Consider the following 21,943-nt stretch of genomic DNA (forward strand, 5'->3'; position numbering starts at 1 on the left):
TCGGGACAAGCACATATTTTTTTGTCATTTTGTTGGGGCCTCTTACCTGTAGGTGTGGCAACTGAGTAGGGTCGACCTATTAGCCTGAGAGATCGATTTAAAATGAGTTCAGTTCTTGACCTAGCGGGTCAGTTCTAGGTCCAAATAGCTTGGATGTTCAGGTCCATTTGATTTATTGTGTGGTTTTTGGGTTTAGGTATAGGTCAACTCGAGTTGATATTTTATCAATGTTTAAAAAATAGAGAATCGGACTGGAACCAGCTGGTTTAGATAAGGAACCATGGTGCCCGTCTAGTTCTATCAAAATATCAGGAACCAATTGTCACAAAACTGGCCCGTCCTTTTATTTTTTATTTTTATTTTTTTTGTTCTCTAAATTGTTTTGGTTTGATCGTCGATTTGGACCGTCAATCCACCTTTGGACCTCCAATCCACCGAACAAGACCAATTTGCTATTCATGATACCAATTCGTTTCTTTAAATCTTAATATTTATATACAATATAGGGAAAATTACTAAAAAAAACCCCGAATGAGCTTTTTAGACCTTCTATCCCCACTTTAATATTTCTTTACTCTTTTTTTAAAAAAACCAACTTTCCTTACTAAAACCCCCACAACTAAAAAAGGTTTATTTTTTTGGCCAAAAATACCCCTTTTCGTACCTTGAACGTGCGATTAAATCCTGCAGACGGATCCCAATTTCCATTAACATCGAACTGCGGTTATTATTTGTCGGAGTGGTTATGAGAAAACAATATGCCGGATCGAATATCTAAAACGTCGGACTGAAGTGCCTGTGTATCTAGGAAACATATCGCCGGAGTGCTTCTTAGTTTTGCCGGTACGTGTTTTTTAGATTCTGGACTGGCTATTGACAGTGAATCAATCTCCGGAGTGAATTCAAGAAAAGTCGGAGTGCCTTTTAGTATTGCCGGAGTGCTTTTTATAGATGCCGGAGTGCTTTTTCATAGTGAACTAATCTCCGGAGTGCTTTCAGCAAATGTTGGAGTGCTTTCTAATATTGCCGGAGTGCATTTTATAAATGCCGGAGTGCTTATTTAACAGTGAACATTCTCTGGAGTGATTCAGAAAATGCCAAAGTTCTTCTTAGTTTTGCCAATGCGCGTTTTTTAGATTCCGAACGGCCTATTAACAGTGAATCAATCTCCAGAGCGGATTCAAGAAACGCTGGAGTAATTTTTAATTTTGCTAGAGTACTTTTTATAGGGGCCGAACTGATGTTTTACAGTGAACTAATCTCCAGAGTGCTTTCAAAAAATGCCGGAGTGAGCTTTAGTTTTGCCGAAACGCATTTCATAAGTGCCCGACTATGATCTCCGGAGTGCTTTAAAAAAATACCGGATCCCCCAAAAATGCTCCAAGTTCTTAGTTTGTTCCTTCATTCTTTGTTTGCTATAAATACTGGTTTTTTTTTACCAAACAACCTTCTTTTTCTGTCTAGAAAATATTTGTGCTGCGTGAAATCTATCTCTCTAGAATACCTCTATTGTGTGAAATCTCTATCTTTCATTCTCTCTAAAGTACCTCTATTGTGTGAAATCTCTCTCTCTCTAGAATACTTCAATATTATGCAAAATCTCCCTATATCTCTCTCTCAAACACACGGACGCTCTCTCTTATCTCTACTCTCTAGAATAATTCTATATTGGGTTGGAATTTCTTATATATGTTATTTATTTTGCTTATAGAGCGATTCAATTAGTGCGAGGAAACCAACGGAGAGAGAAAGAAATTCGTGGAAAGGGAAAACCATGAGGAAGCTAATGGAGAGAAAAATCCGATGGAAAGAAGAGGTGAAGAAAGCGTGAGGAAAATAAAGAAATGTGTAAAAACCAGGTTTCGTAAAAAAAACAGAGTAAATGGGTTAATGGGAAGGATACCCGATAAACGTCAAAACGGGGTAAAATTGCCCTTAACTCATCTTTTTTCGGGTTAAGGGTTTTAGTAAAAAAAATTGATTTTTTAAAAAAGAAGAGTAAAGAAAAGTCTAAAAAGCTCATTTTAGATATTAGTAATTTTCCTTACTATATACGTGTATATGCAATGCTAAATTTATACTGATAAATAATAATAGTTTTTATTTTTGTTTTCATCTAAACCCAGACCCAAAAGTCGGATAAGTCCGGTCTGAGTCCAATTACATAGACCGCCCACCAGTCTTGAGTATGGGTGAAGCCACAACCTAGTTCGTGACGTGACCCGGAATCCAAAAGGCCCATTAGCACCCCTGCTTATACGGGCTAAATTACTAAAATACCCTTACTGAGGTTATAGGGCTTTCGCCATGTAACTCACACTCTCTTCTTCAAAACCGCCACTTGTAATTGCGGTTTGGGACTGGTGGTGCCCTGCAAGTCCCTGGCCTCTCCGCAACTTTTGCCATGGGTTCTCTCAAAAGAAAAACCCTAGATGGCTCCTCTGAAGAAGACCTCAACCCTTCTCTAAAACACCAGAAAGATGGTAACTCTCCACCGCTCCTCTCAAACAAACCCGTAACTTGTCATCATGATGTCTCGTACCCTGAAGGTTTTGTTCGTCGCAGAGGCCCGGAAAAGCCCTTGCCTTTGAAACCGGCAAAGGAATTTCCCTTTGAGCTTGACCCGTTCCAGCTCGAGTCTATCAAGTGCCTTGACAATGGTGAATCAGTCATGGTACGTTCTCAAGATTCCCAATCCTGTCAAATTATTGCTAATTTCCCGCTCTTTCTTCTATGTGACTATGTTTTCTACGGTTTTGAACTATTGGATCGTGCTTGTAGTGCTTTGAAGTGGCCAATTTGTGTTTCTAATGTTTTGAGGCAGTGAAGTTGTATTTCTTGGATTTAAAGTTACCATTTTGTTTTGGGTTCAGAGTAACGTCTAGAGTTCCATTCTCACTATGTACAGAGTTCATGTTCATCATCTTTTTCGCAACTAATTGGGGTCTGATTAGACGAATCCTGATCTACCATTCTACCCTATTAATGCCACACCCTCGGTGACACCATAAGTCCGTATGTATTTTCTTAGTACCTCCAATCATCTCATTTTGGCCTACCCTTTTTTCCTTTTGAGTCTTCTACTCGAACTAACTCACACTTCCTAGCACGTGTTGTACTGGGTTCTTGCTATGACCAGCCCTAAGTATGGCTTATTGGTGCCTGAATGTTTTCATTTCGAATTCTATCTCTTTTTGTTTTGCCACTCATCTATCTCAACATCCTCGTATCCTTGTTTCTTGACAGCTCAACTTTCCGCCCCATAAAGTAAAGCTGGTCTCACAGCGGTCCAATAAAACTTTCCCTGCAGCTTCATTGGTATGCAGCGATCAACATGTCCGAAGTTATTAAAAAAAGAAGAAAAAGGCAACCCTTTTGTGTTTCTCTGTCTCAGAAATTATGAGTTTTATACTTTATTTGCACGAGTTCTTAATTACCGAATGACCGTTTTTTTTTTTTCTCTAGAACTTGAAGGTTGAGCCAGTAAATGATTAAGTAGTTAACTCTAAATACTATCTTTAACACTTAGGGTTATGGAACATTGTGATATTTTTTGTGGAAGGTTTGGAAATATGTAAGAAAGTGTGTGAACTTAAATTTATGGCGGAGTCACCTAACAAAACGTGAAATTTGATTTTGGCCAAGGTTTTAGGCGGCAGCTGTGAGAGCTCACTTAACCTTGTGAATATGTTTTTACCATTCTAGTAATTGGTACTGGGTTTAGCTTTAGGTTTTTGGTCTTTTAAGGTAAATTGTATGGATAATGATTGTTTCACTAGAAGGTACACTTCATTGTGCTCATTTCTAATCATATAACTTTCTTCAGAGTAGTGTTAATCAATTTCGGCATTGCTTTGTTTCTTGTATGAAATTCATTACTTCATCCTCACGTCTCACAAGCAAGCCCATTTTAATGATATCTCAAAATTATATATTTGAATTATTTCTATCTGTTACAAAAAATTGACTAATTGCAGTAATAAAAAGAAAAAAATTCTAGTTCTCTCTTAACATATTTGGTTAACCATCACAAAATCTTGTTATGATATTTAATGAGTTTATTTTGAGCACTTGTATATAGACAGACACATGATATATTTCCGATGAAGAGATGATTGATAAAACTGGTTTTGTTCTTTTTTTTTTTCAGGTATCTGCACATACTTCTGCTGGGAAGACTGTTGTTGCTTTATATGCCATTGCCATGGCTTTGCAAGACAAACAGCGCGTCATCTACACATCTCCAATTAAGGCACTTAGTAACCAGAAATTTAGAGAATTCAAAGAAGAATTCTCTGATGTTGGTCTGATGACTGGGGATGTAACAATTGAACCAAATGCCTCTTGCTTGGTGGGTTCGGTCTTTTGATGATCTTTAGTTTTTTTGGGGTTCTATTCCGTGCTCTTGTTTTCTTTTTGAGAATCGCATGACCTTTGCGAAGTTGCTAACAAACCATTACTGTGTAGGTCATGACTACCGAAATTTGGCGTAGTATGCAGTACAAGGGATCCGAGATTATTCGGGAGGTATCCTGGATTATTTTTGATGAGGTGCATTACATGCGTGATAGAGAAAGAGGGGTGGTTTGGGAAGAAAGCATAGTCATGGCTCCAAAGAACTCTCGTTTTGTGTTCCTTTCAGCAACAGTGCCTAATGCCAAGGAATTTGCGGATTGGGTTGCAAAGGTTCTCCCTGTCTATTCGAGCCAATTATCACTGCTTCCTTTTTTTTCTATTTATTTCCCTATCTTTCTTTTTCTTTTAATGGATGTATGCTTTAATTCATTGGTTATGGAGAAGCATAGTCCATAGTGATTGTTGCTATTCAGGGTGGGAGGGAGGGAGGGAGGGTGCCTTTTTTTTTTGTGTGGGGGGGTTGGGGTGGGGTGGGGTTGTGTCCTGTTCTTGTGGGTTCATTCTCTCTACATTACCATCCATTTTTTTTTTTATGGTGATGACCCAGCTGGACTATTAGTATGTCATGCCCTTCTGGGTTACATACTTGCATTATACTTGCTCTTCTTTCATATTATAAAGTTGTCTGCCCATGCACTTTGGCCCACAACATACTGCTTTGGGATCTTATTGCTATTACTTTCTTTAGTGACATCACCCTACAAATTGCAGGTACACCAGCAACCATGTCATATAGTTTATACAGATTATCGGCCTACCCCTCTCCAGCATTATATCTTTCCTTCAGGGGGGACTGGTCTATACTTGGTAGTAGATGAGAACGGAAAATTTCGAGAGGACAGCTTTCAAAAAGCTTTAAATGCACTTGTTCCAGCCAGAGAAGGTGGGGAAAGGAAAAAGGAGAATGGTAAGTGGCAAAAGGGATTTTTAACACGTAAGGCTGGTGAAGAAAGCGACATTTTCAAGATGGTGAAAATGATAATGCAACGACAGTATGATCCAGTGATCCTCTTCAGCTTTAGCAAAAGGGAATGTGAGCTTCTTGCAATGCAGGTAAACTCTTTGTTAGTTAATTCTGTGGATCATTATTATGTAATTTATGAGTTTCTATGATCAATATATAATAGGAAATATCAATTTTGTCAGATTCGCTTCGGAGCCTTCTTCGGTTTGGTGAGAAAAACCAAGCAATTTGGTGCTTCGGCCGATTTAGGGGAAGACTTTGGACTTTTTTTTTTTTTAATTTAATATAAATAAACTAGATATTTTTATATAAACTAAATAAAAATAATGAAAAAAATTAATAATTAAAGAAATAGTTTTGTATGGGTATTTCTTTTCTGATTGAAGCAGCCCGAAGCTTCGGCCGAAGCAGACCCGAAGCAGCCTGAATCTGATTGAAGCAGCAGCACCACGCTTCTCTTCGCTTCGGTTTATGCTTAAAATCCGAAGCCTTTGGCTTCTTCGGTCGAAGTGATGTGAATTTGATAACATTGGGAAATATTGACATTATGGAAACAATAAGAAGCAAAAAAATAAGATTACCTTATTATTTTAATGAAAACACAAGATATGTCAGTAATCATGTCCATTCTTTTTCTCTGTTTTATATTTTCTATAGTAGTTTTGATGAATGGACAAATTGATTTGTGAGCTATGATGCCATATCATCTGCTATTTCATCACACCACCTTCATTTCCCTGTTGTGACGATATAAATAACTGCAGAATGGTTGTTAGTTCAATGTCTATTAATTAATGGGTTTATTATATGGGCACAAATTTGTACCGGGGCATGCTGGGTTAAATGTGTAATGGCATGTTTAATAATAACAGTAGTGGATCAATTTAGCAGGAGCAATTGATGATGTCATATCTGTACACCTCTGACTCTCTTTCTCTGTTTGGCAGATGGCTAAGATGGACTTGTGTGATGAAAATGAGAAACAGCTGACAGAGAATATTTTTTGGAGTGCTATGGATCTTCTTTCAGATGATGATAAGAAACTTCCTCAGGTTTTTCTTCTTTTTATTTGCTTTTGTTTCTCGTGTATATATATATATATATATATATATATATATATATATATATATATATATATATATATAGTTAATTTGCTTTTGTTTCTTGATATATGTTTCTTCTTTTTATTTGCTTTTGTTTCTTGATATATATTTCTTCTTTTTATTTGCTTTTGTTTCTCGATATATATTTCTTCTTTTTATTTGCTTTTGTTTCTCGATATATATTTCTTCTTTTATACACACACACACACACATGCAAATATGTGTCTGTGTGTGTATGTGTGTATTTCTATTTCTATTTTTGCTTATCAAAACAATAAATTTATTTTTTCCAAATTAATGGCAGAATATGAAACAGTTTTGTTATGTCCTTAATAATGGCTGTAAAAGGTTGATATAATTTATCTGGATTGAACATTTTTTTCTTGTATTTTTGCATTAAATCTGCTTGTTTGTTCAAATGAAGTTGTAATTTTTATGTATGAGAAATATGGTTTTTTTTTTCCCCTTTAAGAAGCATCTCAACATTCAATCTAGTGCACTTCATTTGACTTCTTAATGGTAAGGTTCAATCTATTTCTTGTGCAACTTTTTTATTTTATTTTGATAACTCTTTTAGGTAATAATTTTACAATTTTTTTAACTTATTAATAAGAAGGTTTATAATTTTGAAATTCCTTAGTGTCCAATAAGAAAGCCAGTTGTCCTAATGGGAATTATAGAAAAGAATGGAATATTGCGAAGCGTATAAGTGGATGCCATGAAAAATGAATAGAGTCAAGTAGGAAAGAAATCCGCGTTACTAAATTACTACTAACAACAAGAAATGAGAGATCTCGATAGCCCCAATTATAGTACTGTCCACCAATTGGGAAAGGCCCTGCTGTAGTTCATAGACCTCTGGCAGCTATCCTGTGAAAGAGAAAGAGTAAAACATCTTTGCTAGTGATTTTCTGTACTAGACAAAAAGAAAATTACAAAAATGGATTGGGCAAAAATGCCCTATATTTATGCTTGTTAAGGATTTCTTATATTTGGGAAGTCAGTTCTACGTACAGTTCCCAGAATTGCGTTAGACTATCCAATTTGGTCAATGCAAATTGGGAACCTTGATCCCACCTAGCAAGGTAAATATTGCATCGTTTTGGATCTGGAAAGTTGGCCTGCTAAGTAAATTTTGACCAGAATGGTTTGTTTTTGGTTGACTGTTTTCTGATATTTTGATTTGATGGAGTCTTCTTTCACTTTTATCTGAGTTTTTGGCAATATACAATTAGTAGAGAATTTCCTTGATTTTGAGTCTTGGAAACTTCATTTCTTTTTTCAGACCATAAAGTTGATTTTGGCCAGCAAACTGATCTAGGAAATGGGACATTAACTCTCTTTATATGAGCTATGTTGATTAACTGCATTTAAATTTTACTTGTTCGTTGGTATAGGAGTTTGGATGAAGTCACTTTTGTTTTCACTTCTTTTGCCACTCAATTTTGGCATTAGTACAGGAAAACAATCAGCTTGACTTACAGTTTTGATTTTTACCCTTGCTAATCACCAGGTATCGAACATACTACCCCTGCTTAAACGTGGTATAGGTGTTCACCATTCTGGGTTGCTACCAATTTTAAAAGAGGTGATTGAGATACTCTTTCAAGAAGGCCTTATCAAGGTAGGCAATACTATTGCATGTTTCAAATGATTTAGCCAGCTTTATGCTGTTTTCATGTGTAGATTTAATTGTACTACTGCTTTGGGGACTACAATTGTATGTAGTACGTCTTAATTGTGCTACTGTTTTCACTGTTTTAATTGTGCTACTGTTTTCACTGTTACCATTTATCTTACTCCATGCACAAGATACCTTTGAAGTTTGATTTTCTCATTAATTTATCATGTTAATTGATCACACTTTACATGCACATGCACAGAGAAACGCATGGAAAAGAAAATGGTGTTGAAACCATAAAGCAATATTAAATAGAATTAAAGTGGTTGGTTCTTATCATTTAAGGATGCGTTGCCTTGTTCGTGTTGGATCTTGCATCAAAGGTTGCATGGTTAGTCTCATTGCTACTTGGAGTTGATTGTATGTGATTAGTATTAGAACTTAGTTTTTGTTGTTCATTACTTGTATTCTGGTTACCACATGTTGGGGGTGGGGTGATCAGTCGTCAATGTTGAAAAATGCAGATGCTGCTTGGCAGCGCCTCGCCCCCTGGGCTGGCGCCTCCTAGGCATTTCTTTTGCTGCTAAGTTGAGATAATGTATTACATCCAACAACATTAAATAAAAGGCAGTCCATATCCCTATAAAATGTGAGTCAATAATTCGTGCATACAAAATGAAAAATGCGAAAAAAAGTCAATCCGTGTCCCCAGGGCATTTTAGGCTGCATAAAGCCAAAAACCAAAGACCTGCAATTGCCACAGGTGAGTTAGAGAAAGGATTGGATAGAGAAAGGGAGATTTTTTTTGTTGTTTTTTTGTTTGTTTGTTTGTTGGGGGGTGGAGGGAGGCAGGCAAAAAATGAAAATAATTATTAAATGCATTTAGTTTATGTGGTCAAGCAATGGAAGAGAGGGGAGATTCCCTGGCAACATGGAAAAGCTAAGATAGCACTCGAATGTATATATTCTTCTCCCTTGCATTCTTTTCTTTGCCCTTCTATCTATACCTCCCTTTACTCAGTTGGCTTCTCTCCACTTCTCTCTCAACATGGTTTTCTCTCTCTGTCCCTCTCTTTTTCTCTAAACTCCCTCTCGCTCCTCGCCTTTTGGTCTTTATGTCTTTCTCACAGTTTTCTCTCTCTTCGCTCTGTGTTGCCATGCTCTTTATTACTTGCTATGTATATTTCTCTCTAAATTGTTATTTCCTTGTCTTTCTCTATAGCATCGACTGGGGAGATTAAATGAATAAGAAAAGGATGCCTGCTACCCCTGCCAGGCTTTGATTCGTTACTGTTTTAAAAACTACTCTTATCCCCTCAAACAAGCATTCCCTCAAACAAGCAATTCTCGTACACCCTTACCCTCAAGAATAGGGGTATAATATTCTATTTCTGAAAATAAAGAAAGTATTTCTACCGCCAAAATTCTTGATTTCTAAACTAATTTTGAAAAGATACGCATGTAGAATCCTTGGATGAAATATTGGGAATTCACTCAGATGTTTTTGTTTTTTCTCATTGAACCAGCTGAGAAATCTCATATAAATTTGGCAACTTTAACAATAGTAATTTAGTTTTGCATAACTGGTAAAACTCGACTAGAAATCTTCTTCAAAATTCCATGACGGGAGAAGGCGCCCGAAATGGCTAAGGCGCTAGGCATCTGCCTTGGCCACCTAGATATGCACCTGGAGCCCACTCACCAACGCACCTAGGGCCTGTGGTCACCTACGAGGCCAGGCTGGGAAATTTCTGAACAATAGTGGTGATTGATTGAATGATCTTTTGGAAATTCTGATTCAGACATTATTCAGTTCAATGTACACTTGATTCATGCTGGTCAAACGGAGTTGACTCTATTTGCAATGTGCATTTCTAAGCATCATCAAAGTTGTCTTTCTTGGATACAATTTTCTTGACTTTGGAAAAACCTGCATTTCTCATACACGTGTCTGTGCAATTTTAGGACTTCTTGAAGTATTTATAGGCCTTAAACTGTGGGTTTGATGTTTACGCTTTATATTGTTTGACTTGTATCATTGGGCATGCATGACCTACTATTGTTTTTGTACTTCATTAAATATGGATTTTGCCTTTTTTTTTTGCAGAAATTTTACTTTATGAATCGGCATTTGACTATCTGGGTTCTGAGAATTGAAACTTTTTCTTATAGTGCTTGTTTGCCACAGAAACCTTCAGTATAGGTTTGAACATGCCTGCGAAGACCGTTGTTTTCACTAATGTGCGCAAATTTGATGGGGACAAGTTTAGATGGCTTTCTAGTGGAGAATATATACAGATGAGTGGGCGTGCTGGTCGTCGTGGTCTTGATGAACGTGGTATTTGTATTCTCATGGTGGATGAGAAATTGGAACCATCTACAGCTAAGACGATGGTAAAAGGAAGTGCTGATTGCTTGAACAGGTATTGAAATATTGAATTTGTTTCCTTTGTAATTTTATTTAATTGGCATGAATGGAATATGGGCATTGGAACTGGTGCTTGAGTGGTTAGGTTGGTGATTCTTTTCTTTCTTGATGAGCAGCTAAGCTTCTAATTCCTGATTTTTTGAGAGTGATACTTAAACAAAAAAAATTATGATTTCTTATGCTTCTTATGGAACCTATGGGGTTAGAATTTCAGATGGTGTTTTACAAATGTAGCTACATATGCTTTTTATCTTTGGGGTTTCATGAGAATATTCAGCATGTACCAAGTTTTGGAATTCTCGACACTTTGTTAGTCCTGGGTCTTGTGTTGCATGTTAACTCCCATTTAATTGCTTTCACTTTTGAAATTTGATACTATGGTGATTCACCATTAAGGCACTGTTTGATTTCAGTATTTTCTCAAATGGTGTTTTTTTCCTATACAATTTCTAATAAATCAAATGGAAATTTTGCCAACTGTAATTTGCTCTCTTGGGGTGTTGGATTATTCCAATTTGAACTTTGATTTTTGTTATTGTATTGTGCGATGGTGGTGGTGGTGGTGGTGGTGGTGGTAGTAGTATGGTCTGATGGTGGTGATAGTGGTGTTGTCAAGGTGGTGGTGGTTGGTGTAGAAAACGGCAGCCTTCCTTGCCGCCAAGATGGTACTTCAAGGTGAGGCGGGTCCCTAAATGACTTGCCTAGGCCGAGGTGGCCCTCCTAGGCAGCTTGGACGTAGTTGGGTGCATAGCATTAGAGGCAGGTGCCTAGGCTTCTAGGCTGGTGCAAGGCTCCCATCTTGGTTACCATGGCCCAAGGGCGGGAATTGTCCTCGGGCTGTGGGAAAAGTAGTCTTTTTCCTCCTAAGGTGGAAAATGATGGGAGGGTACTTAAAGCCCCAACAAATCCTTTTTGAACCTACTCTTAAGAGAGAACATTTTGAGTGATTTAGAGGTCAATGTTCATCATCATCATCTGAGTGTTACCCAACTTTTGAGTGATAATGATGACGATAAATATTGAGCAGAATGGCAGACCACAAGTCATTATATCTCTTCTCACTACTTCCATCCATATCCTTTTGGGCCTTCTCCTTGCATTTTTAAAGCCTTCCACTTGACCCAAATCACTCAATATTCATCTTATATTTACTAATTTATAAGAGAGTTTTTAGTTATTTACATTTTGCATCTATTTATTTTTTTAGGATATGTAATTTCAAAACTTCTCAGGCATGTGCATGTGTGTTTTTTTTTTTTGTGTGTGTAGGAGGCGGTGGCGGTGGTGGTGGAGGTAGAGTGGTGGTTGTGGGCTTGTGGCAGTGGCGGTGGTGGAGGGTGTTGTAGTGGTGGTGCCACGGGGCCAGGGTGGCATTAGTGATGGTAGTGGTGGTGATTGGCTTGATGGGTTGTGGTGGAGAGAGAGAGAGGGAGAGAGTTGAGTGCCAGGTAGAACTATTTGCTGAACAACTTGGAGTGGTTTGCCTAAGTGAACATTCTCCAAAAAAGAGAAAAAAAAAAGAAGAAAAAACCTTGGAGTGGTATGTGAATTTTGGAGAATTGGGAATCAATTCAAATGTGACAATAAAGACCCCCTAAGGTCAATTTTCAGATGAAAATTTTTCACATAGGCCCAAATTGCAATTTGTCCTAGAAACACATGGTCTTATATATTTATATTGTTACTCCTAGGTTATTGTAGCTAACTGTTGCATTACTAATATCCTTGCATTAAAAACAAAAAATACCTGTCTTTGTATTCAGCGCCTTCCATCTAAGTTACAATATGCTGTTGAATCAAATGCGTTGTGAAGATGGTAATCCTGAAAATTTGCTGAGGAACTCTTTCTATCAGTTCCAGTCTGACCGTGCTCTTCCTGATCTTGAGGTAAGTTACCACTTGTCTTCCATCCCCTCACCATATTTTTCTTTTTCTTCTCTAGTCTCCTTTGTTTTCGCTGCTTTCTTTTGTTCACCCCATTCGTCTCTTCTGTCTTCTTTTCCTCAGTGTATATCTCTCCATTTTATGTACTTACTTGCTGCAATGTGATGTATATTTCTATTCACTGACTTGTTATTATGGAAAACGGATATGTTAGCACTGATTGTCAGCAGGAGCTTTGAACAGTGAAAGTTTGACATCTGGGGGTTGCCCTGTTCTTTTGCAGAAACAAGTGAAGGTTCTTGAAGAGGAGAGAGACTCAATTGTGATTGAGGAGGAAGAGAAGTTGAAGGGCTATTATTCCCTTATCCAGCAGTACAAGAGTTTAAAGAAAGACATTAGGGATATTACCCTTTCTCCCAAGTATTCTCTGCCCTTCATGCAGCCTGGAAGGCTTGTGCGTATCCAATGCGCAAGGAGTGATACAAGAGTCTCATATTTTTCTGTTGAGGACCAAGTTACATGGGGTGTGATTGTAAATTTTGAGAGGGTGATACATTCGGCAGATGGTAAGAATATTCTTGATATATTTACCTCCTTGATAGCTTTGTATTGATGGATAGGAGACAACCTTGTCAATATGAAGCTCTTATCTAGTGCATCCTTCTAAATTTATCACATTGAACTGATACTAGTGGTTTAGAATTGGGAAAATGACTCGCAACTCCCCTCCCAAAATCTTCATCCCAGTTAGGCCCTCATGTTCACAAGAGCTTTGGGTGAAGGAAGTGAGAGGGGGGGACGATTGTGATATTTTGTCTTAGAAAAAGGCGTGTAATTAAGAGGGAGAAAAAGGTATGGGGGGTCATTATCCGGGTTACTAAGGTCCACGGGTCTTTGGTGGACCTGAGGGCTTAGCTGGGACGAAAATTATGGGGAGGGGGGTGCGGGTTATTTTCTCTTTGGAAATTTTGAGATGGTTCTGGCGAATTATTTGCACCAGTGGATAATGTCATATGAGTTGCATGAAAATGTAGGAATGACCTATTCGTCTTTCTATTTTGGTGAAAAATATTTTTAGCATTAATTCTAGAAGAGTATGAATCCAGTTTTACTTAGTGTAGTCATATGGATATGCATGCGACAATGTTGAAATGAAGTTAAAGAATTAAGATCTTTATCTGTAAAATATAAATGAATAAGGATAAGAAGAAAAGCACATAAAAGTGGATGTCCCTTACTTTATGGGATTTTATGCCTTGTATGTGTTTTTTCATATATTGTTTTCATCTTTTTCATTCTATAAGCATTACTATCCGTGAAGATTACATAGAAATTCTATGCATTGGTGACAAAAAATTTGAATTAAGTTCTAGAGAGGTGGTAATAAAAAGAGAACCAATTTATCCATATATTAGTAAGTATGAATTCTTTGAAAATAAGTGGAAACTGGAACAATGATTGTATAGGATTCCACTTCTATGGGAATTTAAGAGGGAAAAGGGCATTATGCAAGTGAAGAATTATATGGCGCTTGGCTTGTTGCATTTAGCAAACAAATGTGTTATGGCAAGGGTCCAAGTACATCCATATTGATTTCATGAATGATAATATCTTTAAATAGGAACCATTTAGATTAAGTTGCTCAGATGAGCGTACAAACCGAGACTTGCACAGTAGGAGAAGCAAGTGAATTGCTAAGTCACTTGCCACCCTTGGCACTTGATGAAAGGTAGCCATTTTTCCCTCACACGTATCATGGATCTCCTTGTTAGCAAGTCTTCATGGGACAGGGCTTGCTGGCTCATCAGGTCACATTCATAGAATCTCCCTCTACAATTAATGGCATTGAAAAGGTTTTCAAGATCTTACGAACTGTGAGAAGGCCATTTACCTCCCCCCATTTAGGATCAGCAATATCCAAAGAACAGGTATAGACAGTGTGAGTACACCAAATTGTCTTTGAAAGCTCCCCCAGCAGTAGAAGGTCCCAAGTTCCCAAATGAACTGCCACTGAAGTTTAGCTTTGGGATCCACCTGGTGGGCCAGTCCAACTTATGTGTAAGTCACTGTGAGTCACTCAGCTGTCAACAATGACCTTCCACTCTCTAACTAGATTTTCTGCCCTGAAGTCTATCCTGGCAAGCGCCAACCAATAACCATTAATCTGAATCTATGAGCAACTCTTTTGGAATTTGAATGTTTTCTATCAGGTCTCTTATTTTGTTCAAGCCAAGTGATCCATAGTATAGTTGTAATGCCAATACCTCTTTTACTTTAATGCAAAGTTAACAGATTCAAAAAAATAGTTGTAATGCGAAGCATCCATAGGACCTTTTGTAAGGAAGGGCTAGAAAATCACATTGACAACACATCCTCCTATGATCAAGGAAGAACAAATTCATTTTAAAGAGTCTCAATATGAGTTCCGTATATTACACATGAAGAGCAGTGGATGAACAAATGGTACTATGTACAGACTGTACAAAAAACAGAACAGTGGATGAACAAATGGTTAACATTCTCCTCAGCCCTCCCAGCACACAATACACATGTTTGGGTCTTTGGGAATTGGATTCCTCCAAGGGCTGAACGGTCCCCTGTCAATACCATGTCAAGTACAACCAGCCAGCCAAAGCAACATACTCAGGAGGGTGTGGGGCTATTCCACATATACATACTTGAGAGGAAGCCTCATCTACATTGAAGAGTATTCTAAAGAATGATTTAAACTGTGCTCAACACCATATGATTAGATCTCCAAATACGTCAATCTGTCCCATTCCTTGGGATGCACACATGTGCCAACAAGTTCAAACACCATATGATTAGATCTCCAAATACGTCAATCTGTCCCATTCCTTGGGATGCACACATGTGCCAACAAGTTCAAACGAGGGCATTAGCTCCTCAGTCTCATGATGAATTAAGGGAAAAGTTTGTACAGGGCCCTTTTGGGTAAGCCCATTTTTTGCCGAGAAGCCCAACCTGTGGGCTATCTCGACGGACTACTGTAATACCTTTTTTATTAATACAACAGTGAACAACATAAAAAAAAAAAAATTTAAGGGAAACGTTTTGTGGGTTTATATAGGTGCTGAGAGATTTAGATAACTTCTTTATTTAGTTTTAAGTTGCAGGAGCTCATCTCTTTTTTAATGATTAAGAAAATGTGTTTCTCCTTTTTTCAGGTCATACGAATTTAAAACCTGAGGATGATCAATATACAATTGACGTTCTTACAAGGTGTGTTGCCAACAAGGAAGGATCTGGCAAGAAAACTGTTAAAATTGTTCCTTTAAAAGAGCCAGGGGAACCTCTTGTCGTGTCTATACCCATTACTCAGGTAATCTAACCCTCTTGTCATTTCGTTGGTGACTTGGTGTTGTTACTAAGCTTTATTGATGATTTGTAATATTATTTTCTACCTTCCAGCTGGATAGCTTTAGCTGTGCATGTATAGCAAATATGCCCAAGGATCTTTTGCCTTTGGAAGCACGGGAACATACCCTAAAGAAGATATCAGAAATCCTTGCTAGGTTTCCTGATGGAGTGCCTCTTTTGGACCCAAAAGAGGACATGAATGTGAGTTTCTCTCTATTCATGTTTCAATTGTTTTGTTTTGCTTGTGCATTGATGTAGTTTTTCTTTTTTAAGGGATTCTCTCTTGGGAAAGTATGCTATAATCCATCCAACTCCAAAATGAAAAAGAAAAACCACCCAATGGGTTCACCACTGTCCAATGAAATGATGGATGGTTATGCATAGAGAGTGGGACGCACCAGAACCAGGCATGACTGCAGTGATGGGTCTTGTAGTCTCACTCCCCATCGTCATCCATTGTTTCCTTGGATCATGATGACCCAATGGACTATTGTTTTACACAATCCATTTGAATATGGTTTGACTTCCATTCTTCAGTACTGCTTTAGGAAATATTCCTTCTTTTCATGTTTTCAGGTTCACAGTAGTTCATATGATAAGGCAGTTAGGCGAGTTGAGACCCTGGAGGGGTTAATAGAGAAGCATGAACTTACTACGTCTCCTCTTCTCCGACAAAAGCTTGCAGTTTTACATGAGAAACAAGAACTGACAGCCAAAATTAAGTTGACTCGAAAAGCATTGCGGTCCTCCACAGCATTAGCTTTCAAGGATGAACTCAAAGCGCGGAAACGGGTTCTTCGAAGACTTGGGTAAACTCTTCTTTTTCCTTTTACTGATGATTCTGTTAACCAAGGAAGAACACTATCAAGGGTAAAACAAGCATAATGAAACCTTTCATGCTTGGACAAATCAAGATAGTGCAGTATTATAAAGATATATTTTATCTGGAAAAGGTTTATATAAGGGGTCAACCTTATAGTATTGAAGTAAGGTGCACCTTGAAAATCCTATAGAAGAGAGTGTTCTGATCTTGGGAAACCGTCCAATTTGACCATCTTGACCTCAAGCTGTATAGATATAAAGAAAAAAAGAATTTCAAGTCTTAAAAGTAGTGCATTTTGTAGCAAATTACTTGGACAGCCTATTTTCAAAATTTTCTTGTGTTTATAGATCTATTCGATCTGCACCATATTGAGATTTTCGAATTTCATAACTAGGGATGAAAATGGATTTTCAAGCCATCATAATGTTTCCGACACCAGAACTACATCTCCAGGAAAAATTTAGAGGTGCGACTTCTACAGTATAAGTGTGGTGCTTTATACAAACCTCACCCATTTTGTATTACTAATATTTGGAAAGAAATCTGTATGTTGTAGTTGCATGGTCTAGAATTTTTTTTTTATGTTTCATATATATGATATTTCATAGTTGAGAATATCTCTAGTGATATCAAAGCATTAAAGATACTCTCAACGGGAAAAACATAGTTACCCATTCTCCCCAAGGAAAAGGTTGTTAAAATACCTAAAAATTGTATATATATATATATATATATATAGGAAAAGTCTTCCCAATACCTATATGTGGAAATGAACATTGATTTCGCCTACCCTCATCAATGTCCAAAGTTTATCGCACGGTCACAATTGTCTGGTAGTGTATCATTTTTCATTTTTTTTTTCTACAAACCAAAATGACTTAAAATTTGGAATGTGTGCACATCTTAGTGAGATGCACCTAATAAAAATATAAAAAAAATAATTCATGAAAAAGTAATTGACCAAAATACCTCCAAAACTTTTTGCGGGTATTTTGGTCAATTTTTTCATGTAAAATATTTTTTTGATATTTTTTTTAAATTCGATTATTTTTTATGAATATACGCTCCAAATTTCAAGTCATTTCGATTTGAAAAAAAAAAATGAAAAATGAAACACTATCGGACAATCGTGACCATACGATGAAGTTTGGACGGTGATGAGGGCAGGTGAAATCACTGTTCATTTTCGCTTGTGGCCGTTTTGTAGTATCTTATATATATATATATATATATATATATATATATATATATATATATATATACATATATATGTAGGGATTGTATACAATGAGACCATTTACCTTTGGTACAGGGAGGTCACAATTGCTTACAACCATCCGATGTGAAATCTGATAACTTGGTTGTGTCACAAAGTTTGAGAAAATTTCTTTTGAGCTTTGAGCTTGGTGAATGAAATAAATGCGGCCACCCAATTTCACATCCAATGGTCAAGATTAATTGTGACCACCTTGTACCAAAAATAAATGGTCTCATTATATACTTTCCCCTATATATATATATATATATATATATATATATATATACATACCTGCATTATTATTATTGTTATTTATTTTATATTATAACAACACATGTATTCTTTTATGTTTACTAATGAGTTTTGCGTTGAGATTGGGGCTTGGTGCTCTCATTTGTCGTCTTGAAAAATTTACCAAACAAAATGGTTTGTCATTTGATGGTGTTTTAATGTTGAGGTCAAAGTACCTGGGATTCTTGGTGGTGTCTGGAGATTTTTTATTCTCATTCAGTGATGACTTGTACAATGGGAACTCTTTTTGACAAGTAATTTCTACATAGAATAATGTTTATTAGGACTTGCAACAATCTTTTATAACAAAATGTTCTGAATCACGGATGAACTCAATGGTATTGTTTATTATCCCTTGAAAAGTTTTAAGGCTCATTTGGGGTACGCCTCTTGGCTTTACTGGTTAGGGTGTATAGGTACTGAGGTTCAATGCTTAGCTTGCACACATGCCCTTGCATCCTTTTACACCCAAAAAAAAAAGTAAAAATAAAAAAATAAAAGAGAGAGAGAGAGAGAGAGAGAGAGAGAGAGAGAGAGAGAGAGAATTCTCTCAAAATGGTATTGTTTCTTTGGGGACCTTTGAAATTTACTATATTTTGACTGTGTGGTGAACTATGATGTTTATCATCTCTCTCACATGATGCATAGATACAACAAACTGATGTTTCTATTATACTGTGTTGTGTTTATGCATTTAAGTGACTAAATTTTTAGACTGAGAAATGCTAGGCATATAAATGTCTCAATTAATATAAGCCAACGGGTTTATTGCTGCGGTATAAGCCTAGCCATAAAATAACTAGCTAGAGGGGATTTGTTTAGGATGAAATGTTGCACATCTTTAATCCAAAAAAAAAAGCAATAAAAGAAAATGATTTTGAGGTCAAAAAGCCTAGTTGCACCATCCACTGAATGAATAGCCTGCATTGATCATTGAAATAGCAGACTTATTTTTCCCTTTTATTTGTGTGAATTAAAATTTTTATTTTTATTTTTATTTTTATTTTAATCTCCAAATAGTTGCGACAAGGCTCTGATGATGATGATTTTGATCGCCTAGCTGGTTTTGGTCCAACTAATCCCTACTTCTCAAAGTGGCATGCCCTACAATATAAGCATGTTGGGTTATATATTCTTTTTCCGATACATTTTGTTGATAAGCATTCAAAATTGGGTTTGTCTAAAATGTAGTTATGCGACGAGTGATGATGTGGTTGAGCTGAAGGGGAAGGTGGCATGTGAGATCAGCAGTGCCGAAGAGTTGACATTGACTGAACTAATGTTCAGTGGGGTGCTCAAGGATGTGAGCGTGGAGCAGTTGGTGGCCCTTCTCTCGTGCTTTGTTTGGACCGAAAAGCTCAAGGACATGCCGAAGCCCAGGGAAGAGCTTGAAATGCTCTACTCTCAGCTCCAAGACACAGCCAGGAGAGTTGCCAAAGTCCAGCTGGAATGCAAGGTACTAATCGGAACAATTATCTGTGTGTGCATAGGAATGCATAGTTTTTTTTCTTCTAGTTCCTTTTGTGTGTGTGTGTGTGTGTGTGAGAGAGAGAGAGAGAGAGAGAGAGAGAGAGAGTGTTTCTAAAGAAAAACCAGAATATGGCTTAATGATTGAGAGAGTGAAAGCACAAATGGATATAATCAGACGAACTTTCGTAAAAAATAAATGGTTTATTGGAGTTACATCTAGGATGCAATTTATTCTCAGAATTCAATGGATGTACATTCTTAAGTCTATTTGCATCTTCATTAAATTCTGTTTTCCATTTACAGATTCAGATCGATGTGGAAGATTTTGTTAATTCATTCCGGCCCGATATAATGGAGGTGGTCTACGCATGGGCAAAAGGCTCAAAATTCTACGAGATAATGGAGATAACGCAGGTGTTTGAGGGGAGCCTTATAAGGGCAATCAGAAGGCTTGAAGAGGTTTTGCAACAATTGATTGAAGCCACCAAATCCATCGGCGAAACCGAACTCGAGGCCAAGTTTGAGGATGCAGTCTCCAAGATCAAGCGCGATATTGTTTTCGCCGCATCCTTGTATTTGTAATTTGTGGTGGGTGGTCTTGATATTTGTAAAATTACATCCATTCAATTTTGCTATTCTTATTCTATTTCTGGCTGAATCATTGAGCTTTTCCACCAGAAGAGAGGGTGGGTGGCAAAGACGGATCTGTTTTGAAGCAGCTGAACGTCGAGTTTTACATTGTATGCGTTGAGGAAATGCCCGAGATTTGGAAACTCTCTCTCTTATTGTTAGTTTGACTGTAGGACTCACTCTCACATTGGTAGTTCAGCTGTAGAACACACTCTCTCTAGCTAAGGAAAGGTTTTGGGGGAGAAAATATAGGTGGCAGGTACTAAACACAGTATGTTCGTAAGTTCGTTAAATTGATAAAATATAAGCGTTGTAAACTGTTTTGGATTCTTATATTACAAGTGGTGGAGTGGTATCATTGGGCTTAGAGAAACAAATGTGTATATCTCGATCCACTATAGGGTTGTAGTTCATTGCACTACATTCTGCTTGTGAAGAAGGGCAATGATTCTATATTGGCCCAAACTAATCAAAATTAATTGTGATAGCTGCGCAACAATTGCTCAAGCATATATTGATTTATATATCGGCAAATCTGGATGTATTGCGCATGGATATAGTTCCATTCAAATGTTGATGAAAGATGTAGTGGTAAGTTTAGAATTTGTAAGAACAAACGAGAATTTAGTGGGTCCTGTGACAAAGGCCTTACAATGGAAGGCATCAAAATGGAACTGGAGGGTAGACCATAAAGTAACCATCAATAATAGTAAACCAATTTAGGCATTTTGTTACCCCAAGATGTTGAGATTCTTAATGGTAAAACAAGTCGTTCACATGGTTCGTTGGAACACTAGACATGTTCAAATAATTTACGAGTACCCATTTTAGAAAAATCCATTACAATGGATCGACTTGTATAGGAGAAGGTTGAGCTATTTTTTTAAGGACACGGTTTCTTTGCGACCAGCTTGTATATTGTAGAAATACAGGCTTCGCAATAAATGTATTTTTTAAATATAATTTGATTTTAATTTTTAGAGAATATATAATCTTTAACATGGAGATCATGAATATGAAAAAAATGAAATTAAAACTAAAAATAATAATTATATTAAAAAAACATTTTGACTGTTAGTTACACTTGTTTTTGGATGGACCACCTATTTGCATCTATCTTTAAGATGGATACTTTAAACCTATGGACTGCATATTGTAGAAATGCAATCTAGCCTGCATCAAACAATTTTCCTTATCTTAATTATGTGTAAGACATATAGTTCAAATGCTATATATGGATGGGAACCCTTGATAGATTCACCAATATGATGTGGCATCGAGGTTGCTTCCTACGAGATTGGACTTTGTCTCTAGATCGCTCATAAAATCGGTATACAAGGCCAAAGGCCATAACAAGCTGGCAGTATAAAAAGACGCCGGAATGCATGCCATTTGTATGTCGTGCTATTGATATGTCAGGTAAGATCCTTAGTTTATAGCTGTAAGCTATCATGGAGTTTGATGTACTTTATAGTCCGTTCAAATTGAAACCATTATTTTTTAATTTATTCTCTCTGGTTAGTCTTTGGTAGCTTTCCTTTGCTGCTGTGCTATTTTTTTTTTATATATTTTTCTCATTTTATAATTTTGCCGTGGCATTACTGTTTTGTAACAGTCTGTTGTTATTTACTGTCTTATCACTTTGGTGGTTTTTTTTTGGGTCATTTCTATAGA

At 37.0% G+C, this 21,943-nt stretch overlaps 1 protein-coding gene across 6 annotated transcripts; it reads left to right on the top strand.

The window, feature by feature from the left end:
- The first annotated feature begins 2,351 nt into the window (after positions 1-2,351).
- Positions 2,352-20,412, top strand: MTR4 (RNA helicase, ATP-dependent, SK12/DOB1 protein). Of its 6 annotated transcripts, none has more exons than XR_016057401.1 (15): positions 2,352-2,674; positions 4,151-4,351; positions 4,468-4,686; positions 5,128-5,469; positions 6,328-6,432; positions 7,997-8,107; positions 10,277-10,527; positions 11,802-11,980; positions 12,296-12,419; positions 12,700-12,982; positions 15,605-15,759; positions 15,849-15,998; positions 16,374-16,606; positions 19,361-19,625; positions 19,943-20,412. XR_016057401.1 is itself a non-coding variant. In XM_020676351.2 (15 exons), exons 1-14 carry the CDS (start codon positions 2,405-2,407, stop codon positions 20,219-20,221), a joined length of 2,988 nt encoding a protein of 995 aa, XP_020532010.1. In that variant the 5' UTR covers positions 2,352-2,404; the 3' UTR covers positions 20,222-20,227; positions 20,318-20,412. The 6 variants fall into 6 exon arrangements, 5 of the variants coding, with proteins under 5 accessions (XP_020532010.1, XP_006858736.1, XP_088725420.1 ...); XM_020676351.2 differs by lacking the exon at positions 11,802-11,980 and having other exon boundaries at positions 19,943-20,227; positions 20,318-20,412; XM_006858674.4 differs by lacking the exon at positions 11,802-11,980.
- Positions 20,413-21,943: the final 1,531 nt, after the last annotated feature.

This window comes from Amborella trichopoda, chromosome 6 (assembly GCF_054954075.1).
Source record: "Amborella trichopoda isolate Santa Cruz 75 chromosome 6, AtrichopodaSantaCruz75HAP2 v2.0, whole genome shotgun sequence".
NCBI lineage: Eukaryota > Viridiplantae > Streptophyta > Magnoliopsida > Amborellales > Amborellaceae > Amborella > Amborella trichopoda.

What these genes read in the sequence shown, in the direction of transcription:
- MTR4 (XM_006858674.4), top strand. Translation starts at nt 2,405, where the DNA reads ATGGGTTCTCTCAAAAGAAAAACCCTAGATGGCTCCTCTGAAGAAGAC. An exon ending in ACAATGGTGAATCAGTCATG is followed by an intron (nt 2,675 to 4,150) that starts GTACGTTCTCAA and finishes TTTTTTTTTCAG; the next exon opens with GTATCTGCACATACTTCTGC. An exon ending in AACCAAATGCCTCTTGCTTG is followed by an intron (nt 4,352 to 4,467) that starts GTGGGTTCGGTC and finishes ATTACTGTGTAG; the next exon opens with GTCATGACTACCGAAATTTG.